This window comes from Epinephelus fuscoguttatus, linkage group LG19 (genome assembly GCF_011397635.1).
Source record: "Epinephelus fuscoguttatus linkage group LG19, E.fuscoguttatus.final_Chr_v1".
NCBI lineage: Eukaryota > Metazoa > Chordata > Actinopteri > Perciformes > Serranidae > Epinephelus > Epinephelus fuscoguttatus.
This window is the reverse complement of record NC_064770.1, coordinates 18,944,639-18,969,246: the sequence shown is the minus strand read 5'-3', so window position 1 is coordinate 18,969,246 and position 24,608 is coordinate 18,944,639. Positions and strand designations below refer to the sequence as shown.

General features: G+C 42.5%; 1 protein-coding gene across 6 annotated transcripts in view; it reads left to right on the top strand.

Moving 5' to 3' along the window:
* The first annotated feature begins 2,390 nt into the window (after window positions 1–2,390).
* baiap2a (BAR/IMD domain containing adaptor protein 2a) overlaps window positions 2,391–24,608 on the top strand; it is a 73,759-nt gene continuing 51,541 nt past the window's right edge. For all 6 annotated transcript variants that reach the window (XR_007447974.1, XM_049561907.1, XM_049561910.1 and 3 more), the window contains exons 1-2: window positions 2,391–2,616; window positions 21,558–21,633. Coding sequence is in view for 5 of the 6 variants with exons in the window: in XM_049561907.1 (XP_049417864.1) it covers window positions 2,545–2,616; window positions 21,558–21,633 (148 nt within the window). In the remaining variant the exon portion in view is untranslated. The remainder of the gene's footprint in view (window positions 2,617–21,557; window positions 21,634–24,608) is intronic.

Genomic DNA, 24,608 nt, shown 5'->3' with positions numbered 1-24,608 from the left:
AACTTAACTGTTAAAACAAGTAAGGTTCTGTTGTCATGGGGTATCAGTATTTAGTTCCCATTTTCATGTCGTGTTTCATGCTTTCTCCAGAAGGGGGCACCCCTTGCTAGTTTTTTATTTCTATTTCTCCTGACTCAACAGCACAGAGAGCAGGTGTCTTCATTCCCATCCCCTGAGCAAAGTGTGTGTGCTTCTTGACAGTAAGTGGAAAGCTCATGTTGCTGATATGTGGGAGATGTTTAGACAAAGAAAGCCGGTATTATATTTACAACCCTACACTAAGTGGGCACTTGGACTCTAATTGGCATGTGCAACGAAACTAACACAAATTATCCACTGTGAGAAAAACATCACCCGTGGTGTTAGTGAAAACAGAGTATGACTTGCTTACAGACTTATGCAATGCAACTGTATACATAAAATGTTCTTTTGTAAAGGCGAAGAAGAGGAACTTAATGGGAGCAACTTCACTGTGCAGCGTTTAGTAGGCAGCTCAGATGACAGCAGCAGTGTGTGCAAAGGCTTTAATGAGCACAAGCAGAAAAACAATATGCACCACGCTGGTATGGACACTGGTGGCAAGATACATACTGAAAATCTGTCTTTTAAAGTCTCTTCGGCTCGACTGCCTTTCATTCAGAGCAGTCAGCCTTTGCCCAAATGATGCATGAGGGGGACACAAACAGGTTTGATCCGCTCCTTTGCTCTCAAGGCAGCATGCCTGTCTTCCTGTGCTTCATCACCTTGAGCAGCCTTTGCCTGTCAGCTAATTGTTTTAGATTGATACTAATTTTAGTGTCTTTTAAGTTCACAACACACACCAGAAGTGCCAGTTTAAATAGGCAAATATGTGTGGGTTTTTTAAGGGCAAGAACAGTATTTACATGTTGCATAGTATTTGTGGAGAAACAAATTTGCCTCTGTATAGTAGGCCCATATGAACGGTGGAGCTCAATTGGTCCCAAAATTTAGGGGGCGTGCACCAAATGTGCGCTCTGGTTAAGGTAGTGCTGCGTTCTAATGCTGTGGGAAGTTTCGGTTTTAGGGTTTGAGCGAACAGTAGCCATGTCAACGGGGAATATAACCTACTGAAACATCATTATAATATGGGCTTTGTTAAATGAGAGCCTTTATTATTAGATTCAGCGAGATTTCATCACTGCAATATCCTGAAGGATTATTAAAAACTTAGTTTTGTCGATTTGATTAATTACTCCAACCTTACACATAAATGTCTTCATCATCATTACTTAACACTTTCATAACTGGACTTCACTATACTGCAAATAACACTCCAAGTACATTAGAAGGAAATTGCAGAATTAGACATAAGTGTAGTCTTCATTGTAGTCCCCCAATATTTAAGGCATAGGCATTTCCCCTGAATAAAAACATGAAAGTAGCAGAGAACTTTTACTTTGACAAAATTAAAGACATTTACTATGGATGCATGATACTGAATTTTTCCCCCATATCTGATATGCAGATATATAACAACACATTTGACCAACAATCGACACCGATAACGATATATATTATTTTTTCCGTACCTAATTTCAGTGATCATCAAGTCTCTTTTGTAGCGGAATTAACATCACATTATGTTTGCATACTCCTCGTGATTTCCCACCAGCAGATGGAGACATGAAATACAATACTGTTTAATGTATGTAATATTCATTTATTGTGCAAATTACGAAAAAAAGCATGTTGGCTGATTCAGATAGCTCATTTTAAGGCCGATTTTAACCGATACCGATGACGCACCGGTATTATCAGCATGTTGGACGATTCTGATATTTCATTTTAAACCCAATATCAACCACTACTGTTGAAATTTTGTTTTAGTTTAGTTTATTTACACATACATGTATAGAAAATGCAGGAAAAGGAAATTAAAGGTCAAAACATTGTGCAGGAGAGGTTAGAAGCCCAAAATGGCTTATGAAGACACCTCCCTTATTAATAACAATAATCATACTAAAGAAGAAAAAGATAAAAACGAAGATTGCATAATTGTTAAATTGTTAAAGTGCTGATATCATTGTACATTCCAAAACATTTAGACCATAAATTGATGCAGTGAATGCATGAACTGAATATACATATATAAATAAGTAGATAGATAGATAGATAGATAGTATTTCCGTTTCTTTTTTTTTTTAATATTTGGTGGTCCATTATATTGCCTTGCACTGGTGCACTGTGTGTTTCTAGTTATAAGTATATGGTATTTTATATTTTGCAACCTTGTGTAAATGTTACAGTGTCCTTTTTGTTGTTTCTGTGTATTACTGACTGTATCTTTGAACGCCTCTGTAACGCGTCTGAGAGAAACTGAGCCGCCGCGGAGTCCGTGAAGGCATCAGCGGGCTGTCAGCTGTGGAGAGGGAAGGTGTGTTTAGTTGGAGTGGGGTTTCGGGAGCGCTGCATCGTCTCACTCTCACGGGCGCGTTGCCTCGCCTTTTGTTTGATCCAACTCGTGTATTTAACCCCGTTTCCTCTCATTTTCCGCGGATACTCGTTTGAAGGAAAAAACCGTTTATGGTCCTGGCTGAAGATTTCACGATGTCTCGCACCGACGAGGTTCACCGCTTGACGGAAAATGTCTATAAGGTAAGGTTGAACTAATGAATAAAGTTTTGGAGCGCGTATGATGATATGATCCCAGCTGTCAGTGTAATAGCACCATGAATCAGACTTATTATTTATCAGCCAAGACGCGTTCAAAGCCTTGTGTTTTTTGTCAGGGATAATCTCTTCAGGGAGAGGCGCAGCAGCTCACTTGCTTTTTTTTTATATTAGTTGACTCAAATGCTCTGTCCACACCTTTACATAATTCTCCACGAGGCAACACCTCAGCTGAAACTGCCCCCCCACCCCTGCTTAGAAAATCAAAGTCACTCACTGACTGTCTCTTCTACATGTAGGCCTGTCTTTTATTCACACAGTCCACCAACTGCTCTGATAGTAGTCAAGGCTATTCCTGAAATATTAGTGCATTTCTCTTGCAAAAAAATGGGGACATATTGCATTCCAGAAGTGAGCGTGTGACGGGCAGAGAAGGTTGGGCTTATCTGTTGCAACAAGTAAACATTTGCCCCATAGGGATTTCCACATTCAAACCTGTTCTGCCTTCAAAACCTGTGTGAACTTTGCCTGCAATAAGCTTCAATACTGGAGGAAAGACTCTCAGTGAAAGAAGAGTAGAGTGGATTGCTGCTGGTGCATTTAAGGATTTTTATTATTCGATCATTTTATCTATGAAATAGAAGGAAAAATGTCCATCACAATTTCTCGGTGCCAAAATGATGTCTTCAAATTGGTTTATTTAGTCCAACCAGCCGTCCAAAATAAGAATGCATTCAAACCGAAGAGAAGCAGCTAATGGGGAGTTAATATGGGGATTTGTCATCTTTTAACGCTTTCCATTGTTGGCTGATACATGACTGGAGCATTTAATTAATAATGAAAATGGTTGCTGCGTAACTGTGGAGCAACCGATCCATTAATCGACAAATCATTCCAGCAGCATTTGCAATACCATTCATGAGAACTCACCCCGGGCTTTGCTTCTGTGACTTTGTTTCCGGGTTGCAGGCACCCTACTGAAGGAATGTTCGCAGCACTTCACGCTATGAGAGCTCCACACCTGTGTGACCATTCCAAGTTTCTGTTTTGATTAGAGCTCACCCACACTAGAGGAAGTATCTTTCAGTATGTTCCTAGTAATTACTACTTTTAATGCCCCTGCACCCTAAGCCAGCTGTAGTCCCCCCAACAGAAGGCCAAGAATGGGCAGAGGGTTGCTGCTCGTCCTCCTGCAGGGAATAGACATCTATCAGAAATGAGGTCAGATGAGCAGAGACCGACTGGAGCTTCTTTTAGAGCCAACAAGGGAGGCAAATGTTTCAGGTGGCTATTTCTGTCCCAAATTGGTCACGCAGCCTACAGTGTATCGTCCATTGTGAATTGTACGCCATGCTCTGTCGGGGTTTGTCCAAGTGTTTACACCTACTGATGTGGGTTAATCAACATAGACATACTGTAGGTGTCTGGATCCTGAACCCTTCGGGGAGGGGGCGACAGGTCTCTTCGTAGATGGTCTTGCTCGTTGGAGCGCAGAGCCGAGCAGTGGGGCTCTGTCTCTGGGGAGGAAAGCACCCCGTCAGAGTCCTGACAGCCGGGAGCGCTGATAGGCGGGCGGAGTGGAGAGGCAGAGTCCCTCTTCCACTCTGGGGAGCTAACCTCGTGGCAAAAGCTAGTAGGTCACGGAGAGTGTCATACAGCCTCTGCTTGTTTGGCACTCTTGCTTTCCTCACCAACCCTGCAGTGTGTAAAAACATTTTTTTTTTTTTTTTTTTTTTTTTTTTAGCGTGCTTTAATATTTAAAGAGATGGGTTCAATCTGGCTCCCACCATATCTCAGTGATGAAAGCATCAGTCTTTCACAGTATACTGCGTGAGTTTACCTTGAAGTGATGCTATTTTTTATAGGGATAGGTGGGCATGTTTTGTCACTGAAATCTGCGGCCGTTAGTTTAGATGTAAAATGACACATCCTCATAGGTTGAAGTGCAGTCTCAACTTTAATTTCCCATGCTTGTCAGCCACATTGAGGGAAATGTAGGAGCTGCAAGGCTTGTTGCATAAGTATTAAAATTAGGGGGAAAAAAACCCTTATGTAAGTAAAGATGCAAAATTTATCCAAAATCTAAAAGTACACTGAAAACTGAGTTCACCCCATCATTAGTGGTACAGACAGCAGCACGCAGTGTTTGGATATTTTTTAACATAGTGCAGAGTGAGACTCAATATTGATGTTCACAGCGTTTTACCTTTGTCTCTTTCTTCCATTTTACCGTTTTAAAATGCAGATGCTAATTGATGATTATGAAGACTGTCATGCACCCTCAATTGTTGGAGAAGCTCCAACAGCAAGTCACCTAACAATAAGTTTGGGGGGAAAGCAAATGGGACTTCCGCAACACTGGCTGCCCGCTATAACCCTGCCCATTTCTCTCCTGGATACACATTTGAATGCCTCCGTAGACAGTAATTGTGTTTGTCTGCTTTGTATGCAAGCAGACCTCTCCTGACGAAGAGGAGATGTAAAAACATACGGTGGCTGCAAAGTCTGTGCAGCCAGCAGCTGGGCAGATACTGAGTAATCGCAGGGGAGGAGAGGGGGGTAACTGCACGGCTGTGACTCATGTTAGCCCAGTTGAGCGTGTGTGTTTAACAGGGCTGGGACTGTAAGCACGGTGAGGGCGAGACTGGAGATTCAGCATCTCGCTGCAAGCCTTGTTCCCTTTTGGTAAAGGCCACAGGCACTCCTTAGTTTCTCGAGATGACTTTATCTTAATCAACAGGGGAGTCAACCCGGTAAAACCCAGCAATCCCAGCGTGATCCTCTCTGACTCACTTCAGTTCTCCTCCCTCACATAGACATGCAGTTCCAGACGTGACGATTGGCATCGAGTCATTCCCGCGCTGACGGAGTGAGCCAGATACTTAAGACTGACACTCGGTGCTTGCGTTTTTGTGTGTGCGTGTGTGCGTGCACCACAGTCATTTCCACCAGCTGGCCTCGTCGCTGGGTGTCTGAGAGAGGTGGTGTCCCGGGTCAAGCCTCTTAACATGCCGATGGATAGAGTCTGAGCGCTGACCTGGCTTCTGGGGGGAGGACACACTGAAGAGAACAAACAGATTAATGAGAGTAGAGGCTGAGGAAGAATGGGGCTGTGTGTTAAAAGTGCTGGATGCGACTCTGGACAAAGATAGTTGATTGTAGAGTCTCATTCCCAAGTTGTCAAACACCAAATCTTTGGGTTGGTGGTTGCACCAAAGCACCAATCAGCTATGTTTCTCCAGAGTTTCATTCAGCACTTTTAAATCAGTCAATAATGAAACTTTTTAGTCGCTACCACGGTTTACACAGTAAACTTTAATCCCAAAGGTTTTGGAAACGGTTGAACACGCCATGTAGCACAATATAACTTTTACTTGTATTTATTCAAAGTCTTTGTCACAGACAGCCTTGTGTGTTTTGTGCTCGATACATGCAGTGCAGGTTCTGAACACACCCTAGCAGGTAAGGACTAGAAGGGCGTGTCTGGTCTCTATCAGCCCTCAGGACAACACTCATTTTCCCATGCAGCGCCACTCCCTTATTGTCAACACAGCCTGGAAAACAGCGGATGCCATTTTCTCAAATGGCTGTTATGAAGAAGGCAAAATAGTTGTTTGACGTTCCCCGGCTCAAGCGTGATACTCAATACTCTCTTGTTAAAGGATCCTCACTGTGTTATGGGTCTGATGCTGCTGCAGTACTCTGTATGATAAAAAAGTCACAGATCTAAAATCAGTTTTTCTGCCTAAAAGACGCCCTGTTATGTAATAGGTTTCTCTCTCAGTTGCAATATTGTCGTGACATTCACTACACTCGAATGAATGATATTCTGAAAATGATAAGAGGACTACAGTTTCACCACAATCTCATGTGGGAGATCTGAACAGGTGGTCTCTTAGCAACAACGTGCCATTATTCTTATGTGTTTCTGTCATATCATTGTGCTAAAAGACTTGCAGTTGGTGAAGGGCTGGAGAAGGCGAGTGAGAGGGAGGAAGAGCGATGGATTTTTGTTTCAGACAGAGATAAAAGTAAGATGTTGAACCTGTGGTAATTGGTGAAGAAGTGCTTCGTAAAAAGGCCATAAGGGGTCCAGAGTAAACCAGCCCTGTCTGCTGTATATACAGAGCTGTGTGGTCTCGCATCAAGAAGTCGTCTGGACTGCTGGAGTCACTTGAAGGATGATGCCATCCATCACTTTATTTACCTTTTTTTTTTCTGGCAGCATATCACATCAGGCGCCACTTGCCTTATAATATGCGATTTAATGGAGTTTTAAATGACTTCAGCTCCTGAACATCTGCCTCCAGAATATAGTGTTTCAACAAGTTTATGCCTGCTGGTGCCCGGGGCCTTGAAAAGATTGCATTATGCACTGCAGGAGATATCATAACGTTCATTGCCTGTGGAACAGCACATTTGTTCCCTGTGCCTTTGACTGCGATGCAGAGAGAGGACTATTGCTGCACACACCCACCTTCTCTGCACGTCCGGGGGCGGATGGTTTAGAGACATTCTCTCTTTTCTTTTACTCATCACTGTTTTTTTTTTTTGTTTTTTTTTTTTTTCAAGGACATAGACTGGAGATGTTCAGTGCTGAATCCAAAGCTGCACTGTATTGACTGCAGAGAAGCTTCACAGCCAAACTGACAGGAAAGGTTGATTTTTGAAGTCACCTTGTTAACATGGCGATCGTCCAAAATATTACTTATCCGCACGAAGAACAGCACACATAAGAATTTTCTTTGCTTTATAGGGAGCCTTAAAATGCTTTATTGTGGGGGTGGAAGACAGAAGGAGATGAAGAGAAGGAAAAATAGATGGAGACATTCCACATCCTTGTTGAAATAGTCCCTAATTACTGTGGAGGGTGAAGCTATAATTACACAGACTGAAAGAGACACACAGAGGAGAAGACAGAACATTTCAGTTAGTGCTGAAGCAGTGGACAATGGCCTTACATTTACGGGTCACGGGCTACAGTTAAGATGCCTGTGGCTAGTGGTACTGTATGTCTCTGTGGCAGATGCTGCTACTTTCAGTAGCATTGGCCACACTCCACCCACTAGGCTCGCTGAGCAGGCAACCACAGCTTCTCTGAGACCCACACCAGTCATGTTATTGTGCCGAAAGTAGGAAATGTAGCTTGCATGCCCACATGGTTTGAATGTTCCTTTCGGTAAGGACATTTACACACTGCGAAACTTTGCCATTGGGATGTAAAATGACTAATTCAGCCGACACACTCAGTGTTACGGCAGCCTCCAACTTCCAGTTTCTTTATGGTTTTAATTCAAAATGCATTTATGTGATTTATGTGATTGCCCCTGCACAAAGTATCTATTAATTGACAATACTGCAGGATGTACATTTCTGTCACAAGCTCACTGAGATGCATTAGTATGAAATAAAAAAGACAGTGAAAAACAGTGCCAACTTTACGTCACATTCAAATTGACTGAGCACTTAGAAAGATCTGCACCTTGGGACACTTAAGCAGCAGATATAAATGTACTTTGAGTTTACATTTGTTAAGCACTAGATGTATTGTTGTATATCTGTGTAGGGCTGTGTGGAAATCTCAATGTTGCAAGGAGGAGGTCAGCAGTGGGACCCTCACACAATACATCCATAATTCATAAACAACCTTCCTGAATGCTTTAAAGCTGGCATGCAAAATGTGAATTTGCTGATATCCTCTTCATCGAACCCACCCACACGGAAATGAAGTCCGTCATTGCACAATGTGTTGTTTATTTCATCTGATGGTCATTTAGACAAACAACAGCCTCAGCTGTCTGTTTATTACCTCCCTGCTTTCTGAGTCTTTCACAATTGATTAGGACAATATTTTGAGAGATTGCAGAGCAATGCATGTCTCTCCTCCGCCCAAAATGAATGGGTGTTTTGCTGGTCAAAGAACTAAAGCTAGCAAATAAGTCTGGGTCTTGGTTGCTGTGGTAACCAGCGCCTGTGTTGGGTTAGTTGAGTGGCTGATGGCGGGCTGAGTGGGGAGGGGGTCACACTGGCTGCAGATGACAGAAAAGCAAACAAACACAGTAAATAGTTGGTCTCTGGTGAGCAAATGATTTGTTGTGCGCTGGCAGAAGGAGACACTGCAGTTCGAAGGTGGGGGCAGGACAAGGAACCTGCATGAGAGGGAGCTTGGATTTTTCCTCCTTTGCCCGAGACCTCTTGTAGATGACTGTGGGGTCATAAAACCTTACAGCTTGTCCAGTTGTGAATGAATTCACAAAATTGTGACACTAATAATGTATCTGTTGGTGACAAATACGGAAGTCTAAGGAATGCTTTTTTTCTTGCATGGTGGGGGGCACCTTCGGCATGACTAAGCAGCTTACTTCCACATGACGTGGCGTGCATTGTTCTCCATTTGTTGTCGACTTGCAGGAAGTTTACAGATACAGTGCATGTGAACAGTTGATATTTGCCTTCTGCGTTGCAGGCAGATGGAAGATTATCACAAATGATAGGCCTGTGCCTTTCTCCTCTACCCTTAGCTTTCACACAGTCACACAGTTTTGCGTGTTAGCATGGCGGAAAAAGGAAAGAGCATGGAGCGTGACTAAAGATTCATGGTGATGGAGATGCATCATTTTGCATGCATCCAACAGTTGAATTTCCTTGTTTAACATTTCACAAAATCAGGTAGATTCAGAACCATTATTGGATAAGCAGAATCTTCTTCTATTGTTATATGTTCACATTTGCAAAAACAACATAATTACATAAGACGTAGAAGAACTTCAAAGGTAAGTTCTGTAGTTTTTATTTGTTTCTGATTGACTAATCGGAACAACAATTTTTGAAACTGATCCAGTATTGAGTGAGACCGCTGCAGCCAACAGCCCCGAAACAGGCTGCAATGAAACCACTCAGGGCTTGTTTACCCTGTTGTTTGATCTTATCCCACAGTAGTGTTACCTGAGGTACCGTAGTACTACAGTACTCCAACATTATGGTATCATATGTACCGTCGTGTTTTAGTACCGCTGTCAGTGCAACACTACTATGTAGCAATCATCATAGGGCTTGAAGTTCTTCGGCCCGGTGCCGGATTTCCGGCACAGGGATATTCTGGTGCAGGAATATTTTTTTCTCGTGAATATTTTATCATCTTGCCGTAGCAACAGTGATTTAACCAGTCGTTTTAAAGCAAAGCAAAGTGATAGTTCCAACTACCAATGGTGTATCACATTACTCAAGGTAAACAAGGACTTCTAGCCAATCAGAGGCAGAGTAGGGCGGGCCTTAAGTTTTCACAGTCTCTCATTCAGTCACGCCACGGACACACCGGACGCAGAACCGAAGCGCAGCGCCCAGCAGCGGAGGCAGTTTTCAGTCGGCGTCCGTGTTAACCTATCTGACTGTCCACACAGGCCGGTGAGCAGAGCGGAGCACCCGCAGAGGCTTGCGCACTGCAGCGCTTCAGTTCGGCATCTGGTCTATTTTTCACACGAGCCGTGAGCGCCTTTGTCAAGCTGGATAGAGTGGATCATACCAAACAGGAAGTCGGACAGAAAAGACGAGAGAATCCAGCCAATTTTCAAAATAAAATAAATTTAAAAAATAAAAGCCTGTTTAATTATGATGTTGCTTGTCTGTCTATAAATATTTGTTCAGTTTGGTCTAGACACGAGAGAGATGAAAACACACACACACACAGAGAGAGAGAGAGAGAGAGAGAGAAATGGCTACAGGTTGGGGGTTGCAATTCACACATACAGAAAGAGAAAGAGGCGGTGTGGTAGAGATAAGTGAGATAATTTGTGAAGCCACCAATGAGTTGTCACTTGCAAATTAGCTCAGTCAGATAGAAGATGCTCCTTGGTGTCAGAGGTCGTGAGTTCAAGCTTCAACTGATGTAAAACGTACATTTTAATGCGTTCTTGTTGTCTTCCTGTTCTGCCACTTGGTTCTCAGAATTGCCTAAAATTGCCCGGCCCCAACCATTTTGTAGTAACTGATGACCAAATTAATTCATTTAGACGTCAAATGTTCAAAATTTTATTCCGGGGGGGGGCATGCCCCTGGACCCCCCTAGCACAGAAGGCCCTCTAAAAAAATTTCAGGCACAGGATTTTTTCTTGCTCCAAGCCCTGTCATCATATTATTCCAGCAGACAACGTGAAAGCACAGGCGCGGCTCGTGGATCGGAAATTTCCGATCCGTGAATTACGGGATTAGATCGACCCCATCCCTATCAGTATGGGTCCTTTCCATAATGTTGTCAGACACTGTGGTCAAAACAAGTACTTTTAGTGGATGTACTGTACATTGAAGGTGCATAATTGCCCCATGTCGTTACATTGCAGCCTGTTTTGCAGCTGCTGACTGCAGAGGTGTTGCTAAATACTGGACCACTTTAAAGATAATACAGTTCCTGTTAGTCACTTAGACACAGAAACATGGGAAAATAGGGGCCAGGTTGAGAAATACTGAAGTTGCAATTTAAAACAATTAAAAGAGTATTCTGACAGATTTGGGTTAATGAAACCTTTTTGCACTTGCTGAATTATTCCATCTTGAAATGAATCAGACCAAAATTTGAGTGAACTGTGCTTAATGATGATTAAATAACAGTTTATTTTAATGGGGGATTCAGTGATAGTGAATTCTGGGCTGCTTCTGGTAAAAATAAAAAGGCTCTTACTCTTTAACAAAAAGGTCTTCCTCTGTAGGGACCCTTTTCATAAAGTGGCACATGCTTAAATCAATAATCTGAACATATCAATGGCAAAACAGGCACTTGTGGATGTAAATCAACAGTGCAAACATGCCTCGATTAGTTATATTGCAGCCTGTTTCGGGGCTGTTGGCTGCAGAGGTCTCACTCAATACTGGACCAATTTCATAAACTGTTGTTTCCAATGGTCACTTGGATTCAAAATTAAGGGACAAAAAGGCTCCAATGTGAAAATACCAACCTTACCCTTTAAACTGACAGTGGAGCACTGAGATACTTGTCTGGTTGTCTTTGAGATTCTGCCAGGTCATGAGTTGCAATACGACTTCAGTGGCTACAACCCATAATTGGATTTGAGCCACTAATAAGATAACTGTAATAACTAGTGCTTAATGTTGTTTACTTGAGCTGGACAATGAGATCACAAGAGGCCAGCTTTTTATTTGCACTGTCTCTGACACTCCGGAGAAATGACTCTCATTTAGTTGTTTATCCAAGTCAGAGGAGACAAAACTTTCCCCAACTTTCCCAAGAGAAAGGAATTCCATTGAGTGCTGCTAAATTTAGGAAAGCTTTAAAGATCATCAATCTGGCACGTAGGCATTACCCATTTTATTCAGTTTGTGTCTGCATGAAATCGGCAACATCATTATCTTCAGCAAGTGCTGAAACTGTCAGTATTTGCTGCATCAACAAACAAAGAATTGCCTGGCACTTTGTGGAGTTAGAAGAACGCCTATGGATTGCTGTCTGTGTTTGACATTACTGATGTGCAGTAACATACTCTGTACACTGCTGTAACAAAATAACACAAGAGCTTCTCTCAAACTGTGCCGACCCTCTTCTCTCAGCTCACGATGTTGAAAAGTTTGCTCTTCTCACTACAACTTGGAAAGGACACAGATATTCACGTGGTATTCTTGGATCTGATGTTCACCCTGGCTTCTGCTGAAAGCACATGCTTTGGCTACTGCAGTATTAGTAAGGCTTTAGGTATGCAAGAAGGACAAACTTCTTCTTGGCATCTACTCATAGTGTATACCTGGACTTTGCTCTGGAACTAGCATGTGACAGTCAGTGTGTGGTTTCTGTATGGATGTGTGTACTTTAGAAGGTCCTCCAATGTGTCTGTAAACTGTGTTGCAGTAAGAAGTTGGCTGTGTTCCCTTCACTTGAACAGTAGCTCTGCGGTGAGTTTGTAGACTCCTTGTACCCAACATCCCCCGCTACGTGGTCCCTTCGATAACTCATGAAAATGCCACTAATTTGCAGGGAACTGATGTTGATGTGCAAATCTAAGATTCAACTGAAGCTTGCCACTATCCCTTATGAGGAAAAGTCAAAACACTGACTTCAGTTTATTTTGAGCATGAACTTTAAATTAAATTGGCATTCTTCTGGTGAAATGTAATAAGATTTGTGTGGAATGCAAGCTCTCACAAGTGGCTGCTGTCTCTCCAATATAGCATATGAGTCTGACATTCTCAGTTATGTGAACAATTTATGATGTGCTGTGCTACTAAATTGACTCACTTGAGAGAAGAACCCTGAACCAGAAATACACAACTGTAAATCCAGACTGGCCTCAAATACCCACACCTACTCCACTCTTGTCAGTAGACATAAAAGTTGAAACAGGGTAGCTTTAGGTTCTTAAATAGTCTTAAAATTCAGTTATATAAACATTAGGCCTTTAAAGTTATTAAGGTTGTCTTAATTTTGAATTGTAGGAGGTTGTAAATGCCACATACATTTCATGTAATTGTATTTATCCACCTTTAATTTATTTTTCTAAAAATGAGTCAAGCTCTTCTCTGTAACAGTCCATATTTCAGCTGTTACAAATATTTAAACATACCACTGAACTCAGTGCTGTCTTTTTATTTTATACTTGCACTGTTGGCAAAATGTAGATGAACCTAACTCATGCTAATAACCATACTCTTACACAAAACCTACCATCTCCCTGTGACTACATATATCAGGGGTTGGAATCACCAGAGGATCTATGATACAATATTATCACGATACTTAAGTCGCTGTACAATATTATTGCAATTTTAAATATGTTGCGATATGATGAGTATTGTGACAAAATATATTGCAAATTATTACCTTTTTTTTCAACTGTAAATTATGTCCCCAAAAGGAAACTTTGTAATTTGCAGTGGCAAAATGTATCCAGTGGACTGAAAAAGCAGTTGATTATATTACTCTAGTAGGCTACCTTAAGATTAATTTGTATCTGTCATATTAATCATTTATATAATAAAAAATCAATGCTTGGCACTGTGTGACGATATGATATTGCCACACAAAAATATTGTGATACTATGCTATATCAATTTTTATCGCCCACCCCTAACATATGGACCTTTATGCCTCGTTTCCACTTGTGTTAGTTTACGGAGATGAGGCAACCGGAAGTCCATTCCTTCCTATGGGAATATCTGACGTGCCTGTGAAACTCCTCCCCTCGTAATATTTTGGTCAGGATATTGCCTTGAGTACGTTCAAAAAATTTAACTTTTGCTGTGGATTTCGGAGATACAGTATGACAGTGTGCTAGCTTAGCTAAGAGGCTGCTAACGAGCTAACAGACTATTTCCTTCAATATTTCCTGTTGATTGTCAAGTGAGTTTTTCTGATTGAAAATAACTTGTTTAATCTAGTTTGAACACACTGTTAATCTGAGTAATGTTAATCTGCTAAAATATGGTTATACATTATATACAGTCAGATCGTCATTATGACTCATTGAGCTGTCTTTTTTGATGAAATATTTCACAAAACATGATACGTAGATGGTAGGCCAGCATCTTCATTTATTTGTTACCATACAGTATTGGTCCTGTATTTGTCCTGGTAATGTTCCATGTGATATTCTTAACTACTGGATGGTGAAAAATGGACAATATTAGCCTCTTTCCCATGGCTATAGGTAGTTTCTATCAGGTTTCTATCCATCTGGAAAGAAATGCACTTCCTTGTGTTGGACAATAGAGGCACCATCTGTATATTCTGTGTACACCAGTCACATACATAAACGAGGCGAGGCGTTATATTTACAGTATCTGCAATGCTTGGGTGCTTTGATAAGAAAAAGATGACTTCTTGTTTAAAAATGATCTTGGAAAGGTCATTTAAAAAAAGTTTCAATTTGACATCTGTAAACACCCTGTCAAAAACCGCTTATACACTTTGAATGCAATAATTAGGGTTGCAACAGTAAACTGGTTTCTAGGGTATACCATGATATGAAAATTGACAGTTATTGTACTGTGTACATTTGCTTATCTACGATACGGGGGGGGGGGGGCAACTGGATAGAGTAACTCACCCTTATTTTATGTATTTTCAAAAGTGAAAATATACATACTTCTGTTACAACAAATGGTTTCAGATGTTAATAAAAATAATAAAAGATTCGTTCAACCAAAAATAACCATTCTGTTTTGGTTCCTTTAAGGGTCATTCTGACTGACAATAATAATAATTTTGTATTATCGTGATACTGTGAAACCGCTATAATCTCTGAGACAATTATGGTACTGTGAAAATCTCATACTGCTGCAACCCTAGCAATAATACATTTAATTTATAGTTCAATATGTGGTGAACTTATACACTTTTTTTCTTTTTGTTTTTGAGAGCTTCTCTGTGCTCTTACCTTTTAACACAGCATTTCAGAAATCACAGACACTCCCAATTGTTCCTATCCATTGTTAATGGATAATTTGTTCCAACGTTTTCCTCTCCTAATTCTGATATTTCCGACATTCTCCTGAAAGCAGCGTGTATTTGACAGGCTGATCTGAGTACAATGGCAGTAACCAAATTATTCTGTTGAGTGGAAAGGTTTGGATGTTTCAGATGTGGTTAAAGACCCCAACCACAAATACTCATCTATATAGAGTACACTAGACAGTCTACTGCAGTGTAATCCAAATAAATAGCACTGAAGGTTTCCAAAATGTTTTCATTCGACTGACCTATGCAGTGTGGTAGATGCAGAGCAATAGATTTGCAATACCTTGCCTCGAGGCAAAACTAAGTGGTCATAAGTGTAACTTTATTTAATTGCAGATAATTACCTGTCCATGTTTGCATACTGCAAAGTTAATTTTTAAAACTGTTAACTGGACGAAAAATATAATAGTGTCTCCCAGGCTTTTCCCCTGGCTTGCTGTGTTTCTTTACAGTAAACACTCTAGCCACTAGCTTTATCCTTTTAGCTTCACATAATGACATCAAAGCCTTATATGGCACAATTAGCAGTTTTTTCTTTAGACGATATGTTGCAGCCTGCTTCAGTGTGTTAATGTGTTGACGCAGGGTTTCCCCTAGGAAACCGCTCAGCCGAGGTGGTGAGACACTCAAATCTTGACATGTCTCTTCCTGGTCCATTCTTGTTCCTCACAGGTGGGGTCAACCAGGAAGGAGATTCCTCTGCAACCTTTTTCTCTGGAAAGTAATTAGCTTATGCTTCAGGTCTCAGCCAGTCATCCAGCTGACTGACACCGCTCATAAACTCACACTGCTTCTTATTCGGAAAGAAAAGACTGACTGTACGGTTGTCATAATTCCATCCGTACATTGTCCTCTTTCTTTACATACCCCCCTGATTACATCATTAGGCCCAGCAGCCTCTGCTTCCTGTCACCACACAACGTTGCCCCTACAGTCCTCTCAAATACAGTAATTGGTGGCTACAGTGCTCATCTGATCCTGGGCATTTTCAGGCCCACGGCTGGTTGCCATGTAGAATAGGGAATGAGGAGGAAGGAGTGTGGGGAAGGCGTGAAGGAACAGATGATGATGGCATCCTGGCTTCTGATTGCGCGTGATTCCCCCCGGTTCTAATCAGCTGGTGTTACTTTGAAATTACTCCCTTTGCATGTCATTACTGTTTGTGCGCGTGTGTGTGTGCAAGAGAGAGCAGAGTGAGCGGAGATGGATGCATAAACCCGTAGTTAAAATCAACAGTCTATTTCATATGCACTCACTGACCTTGATTCAATTGCGACTTCCACGCCGAGAAGAAATTCATTTTAATCCCGTGTTGTCCCTTATCTGCGGCCTTTATGCTTGTGCTCCCCAAGTTCTCTACATTCTCCCTGTCTCTCTCCACAGCACAAATTGGTGTCAAACAGATTTGATTCTTTTTGTAGGAAGACATTTCTATGCCCACTTTTTAATTGTCAGCTTTAATTTTTGTGCCCCGAGTACTGATAATGAATTCATTCAGTCCTCGTTCAGGCGTTTGCAAAATGGACAGCTTCTCTGTCTCTGGAAAGGGAACGATTACACTTCAGCCGTGACACATTTCCAATTTTATTATTTCTTTAAGTGAAAAATGATACAGAGGAGAGTTTAAATGGGAGGGGATACACGGTAAATGATTGCCTGTACACCCTTCCTTGTAATTCTTTAAGTATTCCATCCTCGCAGTTTTCTACTCAATCACTTGATTGATCTTTCTCTCTATCTCTCTTTTGGTTTTCCTCTCTGACTCTCTCTCGGTTTCTCTCTTGCACTTCCTGTCACACAACTTCAAGTGCCTCCTGGCCCCATTTCCCAATTAGCTGCCACAATTAGGGTAACAATGTAGTACAAGAGAACTGGGATGACAAATTTAGCAACAATGGGAAGAGATGAAGGAAGAAACTACCTCACTGTTTTTTTTTTTAATCTCTGTTCTTCCCCTCAGCTGCATGCTGCTGCAAATTATGCCTCTTATATAATATATCTGTAGCTAATCATCTAATGCTTTATGTTCTGTAACTGCATGTGTTTTCTGCGTGTTCAGTGGCAGTGGGTCAGCGTGTGTGTGTGTGTGTGTGTGTGTGTGTACAGTATGTGTAAGAAAGGCGGTCGGCCCTGTGTCAGCTACCTTTGGCCTCCTCAGTGGGAGAGTGTGCCATAATGATGCTGCACAGGGCTTTGCTTTGTTATGTAATCCTCCCACCAGTTTGAAACACCACCACTCTTTATTATGAAGCCTTGTATTAATGTAGGTGTGTGCACGAGTACGCGCCGATGCATGAATGTGTGCGCATGTGTGTGATTTGCACGCACTCATGTGACCCTACCCCCATCTATGAGATGCGTTTTACATCAGAATGAGGCAGAGCGGAGGAACATTTAGGTATAAACATTTCCTTAGCGAGGTCCTGAGGGATGTGTAAGTCTTTTATCTTCCCAGAGGCAGAGACAGCGGGGATACCTCTTTATACGAGCGCTGTGTGTGCTTGAAGATGGGATTCTCCCCAATTATGCTCCTATTCTTCTAGTATATTAGACTAACGGAGCCAGATGGTAAATAAAGGGAGCTGATTTAAACATGAGTTGCTGTTAGAGGGGTTTATGAAGCTCATTCCGCTATCTCCTCATCGTAGCGTTGGAATACGTTTGTGTAAAACAATACGCTGACACTGTGCCCTCTGTAAAAAGCAATCAGCTTTGTGTTCAAGATGCTGCAGTGTTAGTGTGCTGTCTTTTTTTTTTCCACATTTTTTATCCATCGGGAACAACTGTTGTGCTTTCAAAAGAAGTTTCTCTCCAGAATTTCACTGTGTTCCCGAGAGCTGCTGAGTCGGTGCGCAGCGGATTTGATGTGAGTCCATTTTGCTCCAGGGCTAGACCCAGTTAACAGACAGGAACTTAACAGGGAGGATGGGTGACCTTTGAGTTCAGCCAGCCAATAGCCATGGGAACCTGAATAACACCTCACCTGTATTTTTGCTTACTCTTGTTACTTATTTACATTTTCTGCCACAATGACCATGTCCAGAATTTAAAGGTATACAATGCAAGATGTTCCTAAAAAAACAATGTAGAAGTACAAAAGTAATCCTTCTCAATCATTGCTTATGGCCCACTAGAACTGTATGGCATTGTATTTATATTTTTTTTTTTCTTATTTTGCTGTGTTCAAGGCATTCCTGGGCACAGCGCACAGGAGAGTTGGGGTCTTTATGAAATAGTAGCAACCAGGTGCCAGACTGTGAGCAGCACACATCCAAGAGGAAGCTACAAAAGTCACGGACACTGTGCCGAAAAAAATGCAAATATAGCAAAGGGAAATGGCAAGCAGACAAGGCTGGGGTTGGCTTTCACGTTTACCACCTTTACTGTTTGGAAACAGAAGCCTATTACTGCATTGTATACCTTCAAGGCGGAAACTATTAAGATGACAAGACAAGCTAATTTGGTAATTGAGTAACTGCAAAGCAAAATATTTGCTGGTTCCAGCCTCTCAAATGTGGATTTGATGCTTTTTCTGTGGTATGTAATAGTGAACTGAATATCTTTAAGTTTCAGCCATTGGTAAAAATAGAACAAGCTATCTAAGACTCTGTAGACAAAACAATTAATTAGTTTCATTTAGAAAATAATTGGGAGATTAAACAATACCGCAAAATAATGTTTAATTGCAGCCCTAGAGACAATTGCTTTATTCTCATTCTTGTGTTGATTAACAGACCTTTTAATCTGCAAGCAAAAACTCTTTACATAAGGTAAAGCTGCACCTTTTACAGTTGTAGTTTAGTCTGGAACACTTTTGTCAAAGAAAACTTCATTTCCATTTGTAGTATTATATTTGGCAGTATGGCTCTGTTCTGGGGCCTCTCTACCTTTCCTCATTTCCTGCGCAGAAAGCCTCTTCCACGCTCCTGCATGGAAAGCCTAAAGCGGTGGGAGCACACCTCTCTGCCCTTCCATGTGTAAACAAGGAAAGCCTGAGGCAGAGAAAGCCAACCCCCCTGCCCTTCCATGCGCCTACATGAAAAGCCTAGGGCAGGGAGAGCAGCAGCAAAGACTCCCGGGAACAGAGCCAGCATCAATGACAAACAGAAATGACACTGACAAGTCAGGCACAACATAAAAAGGAGGAGCTAGGGTGGGGACAGGTTGCAAAGCAGCTTGCAGAGAAAGCAGCAACAGTAGACAGGCCAGAGCAGTTTAAATACAGGGCCCTGAATGAGATTCGCCAATTGGTTGCATAGAGAGGAATGATCTATCAGCTGACTCCCTTCCATCAATCAGCTGCTCCATCAGTTGATTGGGCTGTTTGAGATCAACTGATGTAGTTGGGATGTGAGCGGAGCTTGGCATGGTGCCCTGCCTGAACTAACGCTATGCTCAATTTGGTGATGACTGACTTCAGCTTTTTTTCATTGTGTCCCTATTTTTATAATCCAGTCCAGTTTTTGCTGTACCGGCTTTAGATGCAAGCGTAGTCACAGAGCTGCGTAGTAAAATAGTTACTGCTGGTAATGAAAGTATCATTGTTGTATGTCTGACTCACTGGTGCTTCTACTGTGGGTGGGTTGTTCTGCACTCAAGCCACTTGAACTTCGACTCCTGACGGGATACACATCACAGCAAGCACACACACACACGTATACCATCCTATCCAAACCTTGGCTCTCATTAAAAACAAAAGACAAACAGCAAGATGAAGACAAAAGGAAAAAACGCCAAGGCCTGACTGATGTTAAGAGGCATATGATTTTTAGGATGTGCTGCCGGGGTTGTTTCAGGTTGAGACTGGTGGCACATTGCCATATTGTTCTGCCACAGTGTGAATCCAGACAAGAAGTAGATTATTAAGTGTTCTCCTGCAGTATTGATGGCTTATGTAGGGGCTGCTGCTGCAGCAGCAGTGTTGTGGTTGTCTCTCTGTCCCCTGGCTGTTCCTGACTAGCTGACTGGGGACCGGCTAATTGGAGGAAGCCCTGGAGGAGCACAGGAGGAGGAAGGAGAGGTAGAGGAGAAGTAGAGGAAACGATGGTGTCAGGGATCATGCATTGTCTGCATTTAAACCAACTCTGCCAGCAGTTTAGTGTGATACTGCGTCTTTTCAGTAATGCAGCGTATTACAGCGGTCATAACAAAGAAAATCTGCTCAGTTTCTTCTTGTCATAATGAAAATGAGATTGTTGTTGTAAGGTACTTGCAGTATATAAATGCATACATTTTATAGCAGTATTTTTAAATCTAGATAAGAGCTTGGCAATATCTCTATCATGATACGAGACTTGATATTGTCTTAGATTTTGGATATTGTCATATTGTAAGTGTTTAAAGGCTGCATTAGAGTAAAATGATGTAATTTTCTGAGCTTACCATATTGTAGCTGTTCTTTGCCTTCACCCATGTATACCCTTATACCCTGTGTATATGGAGGTTATTAAATGTTGGAAAACCTGCAAAAATAGGTGATATACTTCTTCCCCATTGCCAGTAGCTCTGCAGTAGATGACTATTCCTTTCTGCATGTTCTCTGGTGTGTCACGTTAGGTGTCATGAACAGTGCCGAAAACAGGTTAGTAAACAGTAGACGGCAGCATGGATCATTATGCCGACTAATGTGGAACAATGTTTGAGCGCTGCTTGGTTGAAGATGGATGGTGTGATAATGGGCGAAAAATAGCGCATCAATCGAGGTGTGGTATTTCCATTACTGCCAGTCGGAGCTGATCGGAGCCAGAGCCGATAAATATTCGTGACCACTGCAGTCATTTGTTTTTGGAGTGAATGCTCGTTGTAGCCTTTCCCACTAAATACAAAAGCTAGATGTTAGTGGGTTTCTAACATTTTTGTGGAGTCAGCTCCACAGTATTGTTGCAATGTTAATTTCGATGGTCAAATGTTTTGTGATATATATTTTTCATCATATCTCCCAGCCCTACAGCCAGATGCTTATGAATTATGGTCAGCAGCATTATATAGGCTATTATGTTCATCTATAGAATCTGCTTTGTTCTCTGGCAGCCACAATGAGCCTTTGCGTCCATTATCTTAAGCTCTAGGATAACTACATGCATTCCTGTCGGTGCAAATTTCACAGTCACTTTTCAGTCCACGAGTACCTCTCCCACTCCTCTGCCTCCGTCATCAACCCCCAGCCTCTTCCGCCTCATCCCACCTGTACTGTTTCGCACTATAAGAGGGCAGGATGTGGGTGGAGGCTCGCATTAACATTCAAGACAACCACTTAGTGTGTCCAAAGATTCCGTCGATGGCTGTTCGCTCCGTGTGAGGCACATTTTGCATGGCTCAAGGAGGTTTGTGTATGTCGTAGAGAGAAAGAGAGCCAGAGGGAGACTGAATAGAGCAAGGTGCAAGTCTTTCTTCTCTGCCCTTGACCCCCGCTCTCTCTGCTGATAAGTGAAACCTCCACCTCCCATTTGTCTCTTGTTTTCTCTTTCAGACCATCATGGAGCAGTTCAACCCCTGCTTACGGAACTTCGTTGCCATGGGGAAGAACTATGAGAAGGCCCTTGCCAGTAAGTCCTTTTTTTCTCATTTATTTTCTCTGTGCTCCCTGTTTCACTGCAGGTTTAGGCACACAGCCAAGCCAGCACTCTCTCTGTCTCTTTCTGTCTCTCACTTTCATGTGTATATCTACCTTTCTGAATATCTTTTTTTTTTGCCTTGCCTAAAAAAGGACAGTATTTATGGTCTTGTCAAATGAGCAGGCCTTATCATGCGGTGCACAGCCTCTGACACCACTTGTATACTATTGTGGATGTAGAGAAATACAAAAGGCCTTGAATCTGATGCACAAGTGAGGCTCATGGGTCACTGTCAGCAGTCAGATTCACAAAGGAAAACATGTGGATTTATGTTTGTCGCTGCTCAAACACTTACAGTAGTGCACCAGGATTTTTGACTCAATAACAATGCCTCAAGACTTTCCCCCAAAATGCCCCTCAACCTTAACACAAGACCGAACCCCCTCAGTCAAACTAATCCAGCAATTAGTGCCCCCTTCACCCCCTCCCCAAGCCTGTGCTTCTTTTCCCTGACACACACAGTAACTAATCCCAGCCTTGGTGTAGGTAGGAGACAGACTGGTAGGGACTCGCTGAGCCATTAAAGACCCACTTTGCAGGATTGGCTCGACCCAAGGGACTAAGAGGCTCTGATTTGCGGGGGCAGGGGAATGGGAGGACACACTTCCACCCATATGGTGCAATCACTGAAATTATTCAACACCAGAAATGCCAAAAGGGCTTCATGGGTAGGCCTGCTCGATCTGGATATGGACACGATCCAGCTTTTCCAACACAGCAGTGAGCTGAAAAATCTTACAGCGTTTGGTAAGTGTAAAAGCAACAGATGCATACAACTGAGTGACTCCAACTGCCTGCCAAACACAGCCTGGAACTTATTATACAAGTCCCCTGACAGCATGATGAGGATGCTGTAGGTACAGGAAATGATCGTTGTCCTGATTAAGTGATGTAGGGTTCTTGCACCTCTTCTCTAGAGTGAGGTATGAGTGATGGATCAGTAGCTTTGAGACGTGCCCCTCCCTCTACCAGTTGTCTGTCTGCCTTGCAATCAGAGATCCGATAATCCTCTCCGTCTGTCTCTGTGAGCCCCTCGCCTCACATTTCATTAGACAGAAGTAAAGTATCCGTATAGATCCAGCTTATCTACTCAGCCACCCTTCAGCTGCACACACACACACATACACTCTCTCACACGCTACAGCAGCAGCAGCATCGACAAGTAGAAAGATTCTGTTGCTTGGAGATCGCTTTGAAAAATCTGCCGTAGCTCCCACTCGCGCAAGCCCCTACCGCACATGTGCAAACTCGCATATACACATTCATGCACACTTTCCACATCAAGGCAGGCAGGGGGTCTGTTTGGCATAATGAGGAGAAATCAGCCGTGATGCTCTTGAGGCTCTGCTCTCAGTTCTCAGGTGTTTCCCCAGCAAGAGAGAGGAAGGAGGAAACGCATCTCGTCTTCTGCCGTTGACTCAGCTGTAATTGGGATTAGCATTAGCATATGTCCCTCAGCCTCGGAGCGGAGCTGCGAGGCTTCCAGCATGGGAGACTTCCTCTATCGCAAGGGCTGTATTTGTCTGCTGGAATTAGCCTGCCCCTGCCAGGCTATTGTTGTAAATGTGTCTCTCACCTGGCAGCTGTCTGCAGGCACAGGGCCCATCTGTCACCTGGACCGCTGTTGAATTCACCTCTAAATGCAGCGGCCATTACTCACTGGAGATGGGCCGATTGGCAGGCTGTATGGCAGTCGGGCAGAAATCACTGGAAGCAGACTCTGCCCTGTGTGACCTTTTGTTGGCCAGCACAGCAGCAGTTAGAATAATAGGGACTGAGGTGGATATTGATCTGGGCAACCAGGAGTACTCTGGATCTTTATTCAGTCAGCATGAGAGAAGAGGAGATATGGCTGCTGATTAGGATTAACCTCACTGATTGTTTTTGTGTATCCTGAGGATCTAGAGCAGAGGTCAAGTGTTTTGTGTGTGCACGCTTGGATATGCACATCTGTGCATACATGTGGCATCTTTGAACCTTGAACTCTCTTGTAAGCGTGAAACCCTGTTTATTTGAGCAATTAGGTGAACCTGCTAGATTATAAAGGCAATTACAGTTACAATTACACCTTTCGTTTAATGCTAGAGAGAAAGGCCCAATCCCAACACACCCCTTGCCCCTACCACTTAGCCCTTACCCCTCCTTTGCGAGTTCACATCAAGGTGTGCAGTGTCCTGATTCTTGTTAGGATAGAGGGGTAGGGTTAGGGCTACATGGCCCCTACAAACAGGTTTTGTAAGACCATGGCGATTATGTACAAGCAACAAAAGACACCCACACAAAGATTTAATAATTGCAGTAACCATTGTATTATCTTAGTATAATGTCAGTTCAATGATTTATGGTCCTTTTCTTTATAACAACCATAACAATTTAACTGAAGCCCTGCTGCAAAGTTGCTGCACTTTTTACTGCTCCTCTAATATCAGTGCAGACAGGCAGGGTAGGAGCACATATTGCTAATGTTAGCATACAGAGCGCAGCTAGTTGCCTGGTAATGAAGCAGTGTTCTTTTTTATGCAAAGACTTGTTTGATCAATTGACCCTTCGCTAATTCCCACCCTTGGACGTAGACTGGCCAATCGTAACGTAGCATCGGACCGATGCAGACCAGGGTCTGACAACAACACAGCTGTGCTCCATTGACTCTAATGCAGTCGTTTCAGACTTCCTTCATTTTCACGCTGGTTTTGTGGATTTGGAGCTAAATGTTGTGCCTGTTGTATATTAATGATACTCGTTCCCTGGAGAGGTTGGAAAAAGATATACGTTTCTTCCTTGTTCCAAAACCAAAATCAGTCCCTGAAGAGTGTAGGGTTAGCTAGCTAGCTACTGAAGATATAGCCTACTGAATGTATACACATGCTGCTTTTGCTTTTTAATGATTTTAATAGTGAAAAAAAGGC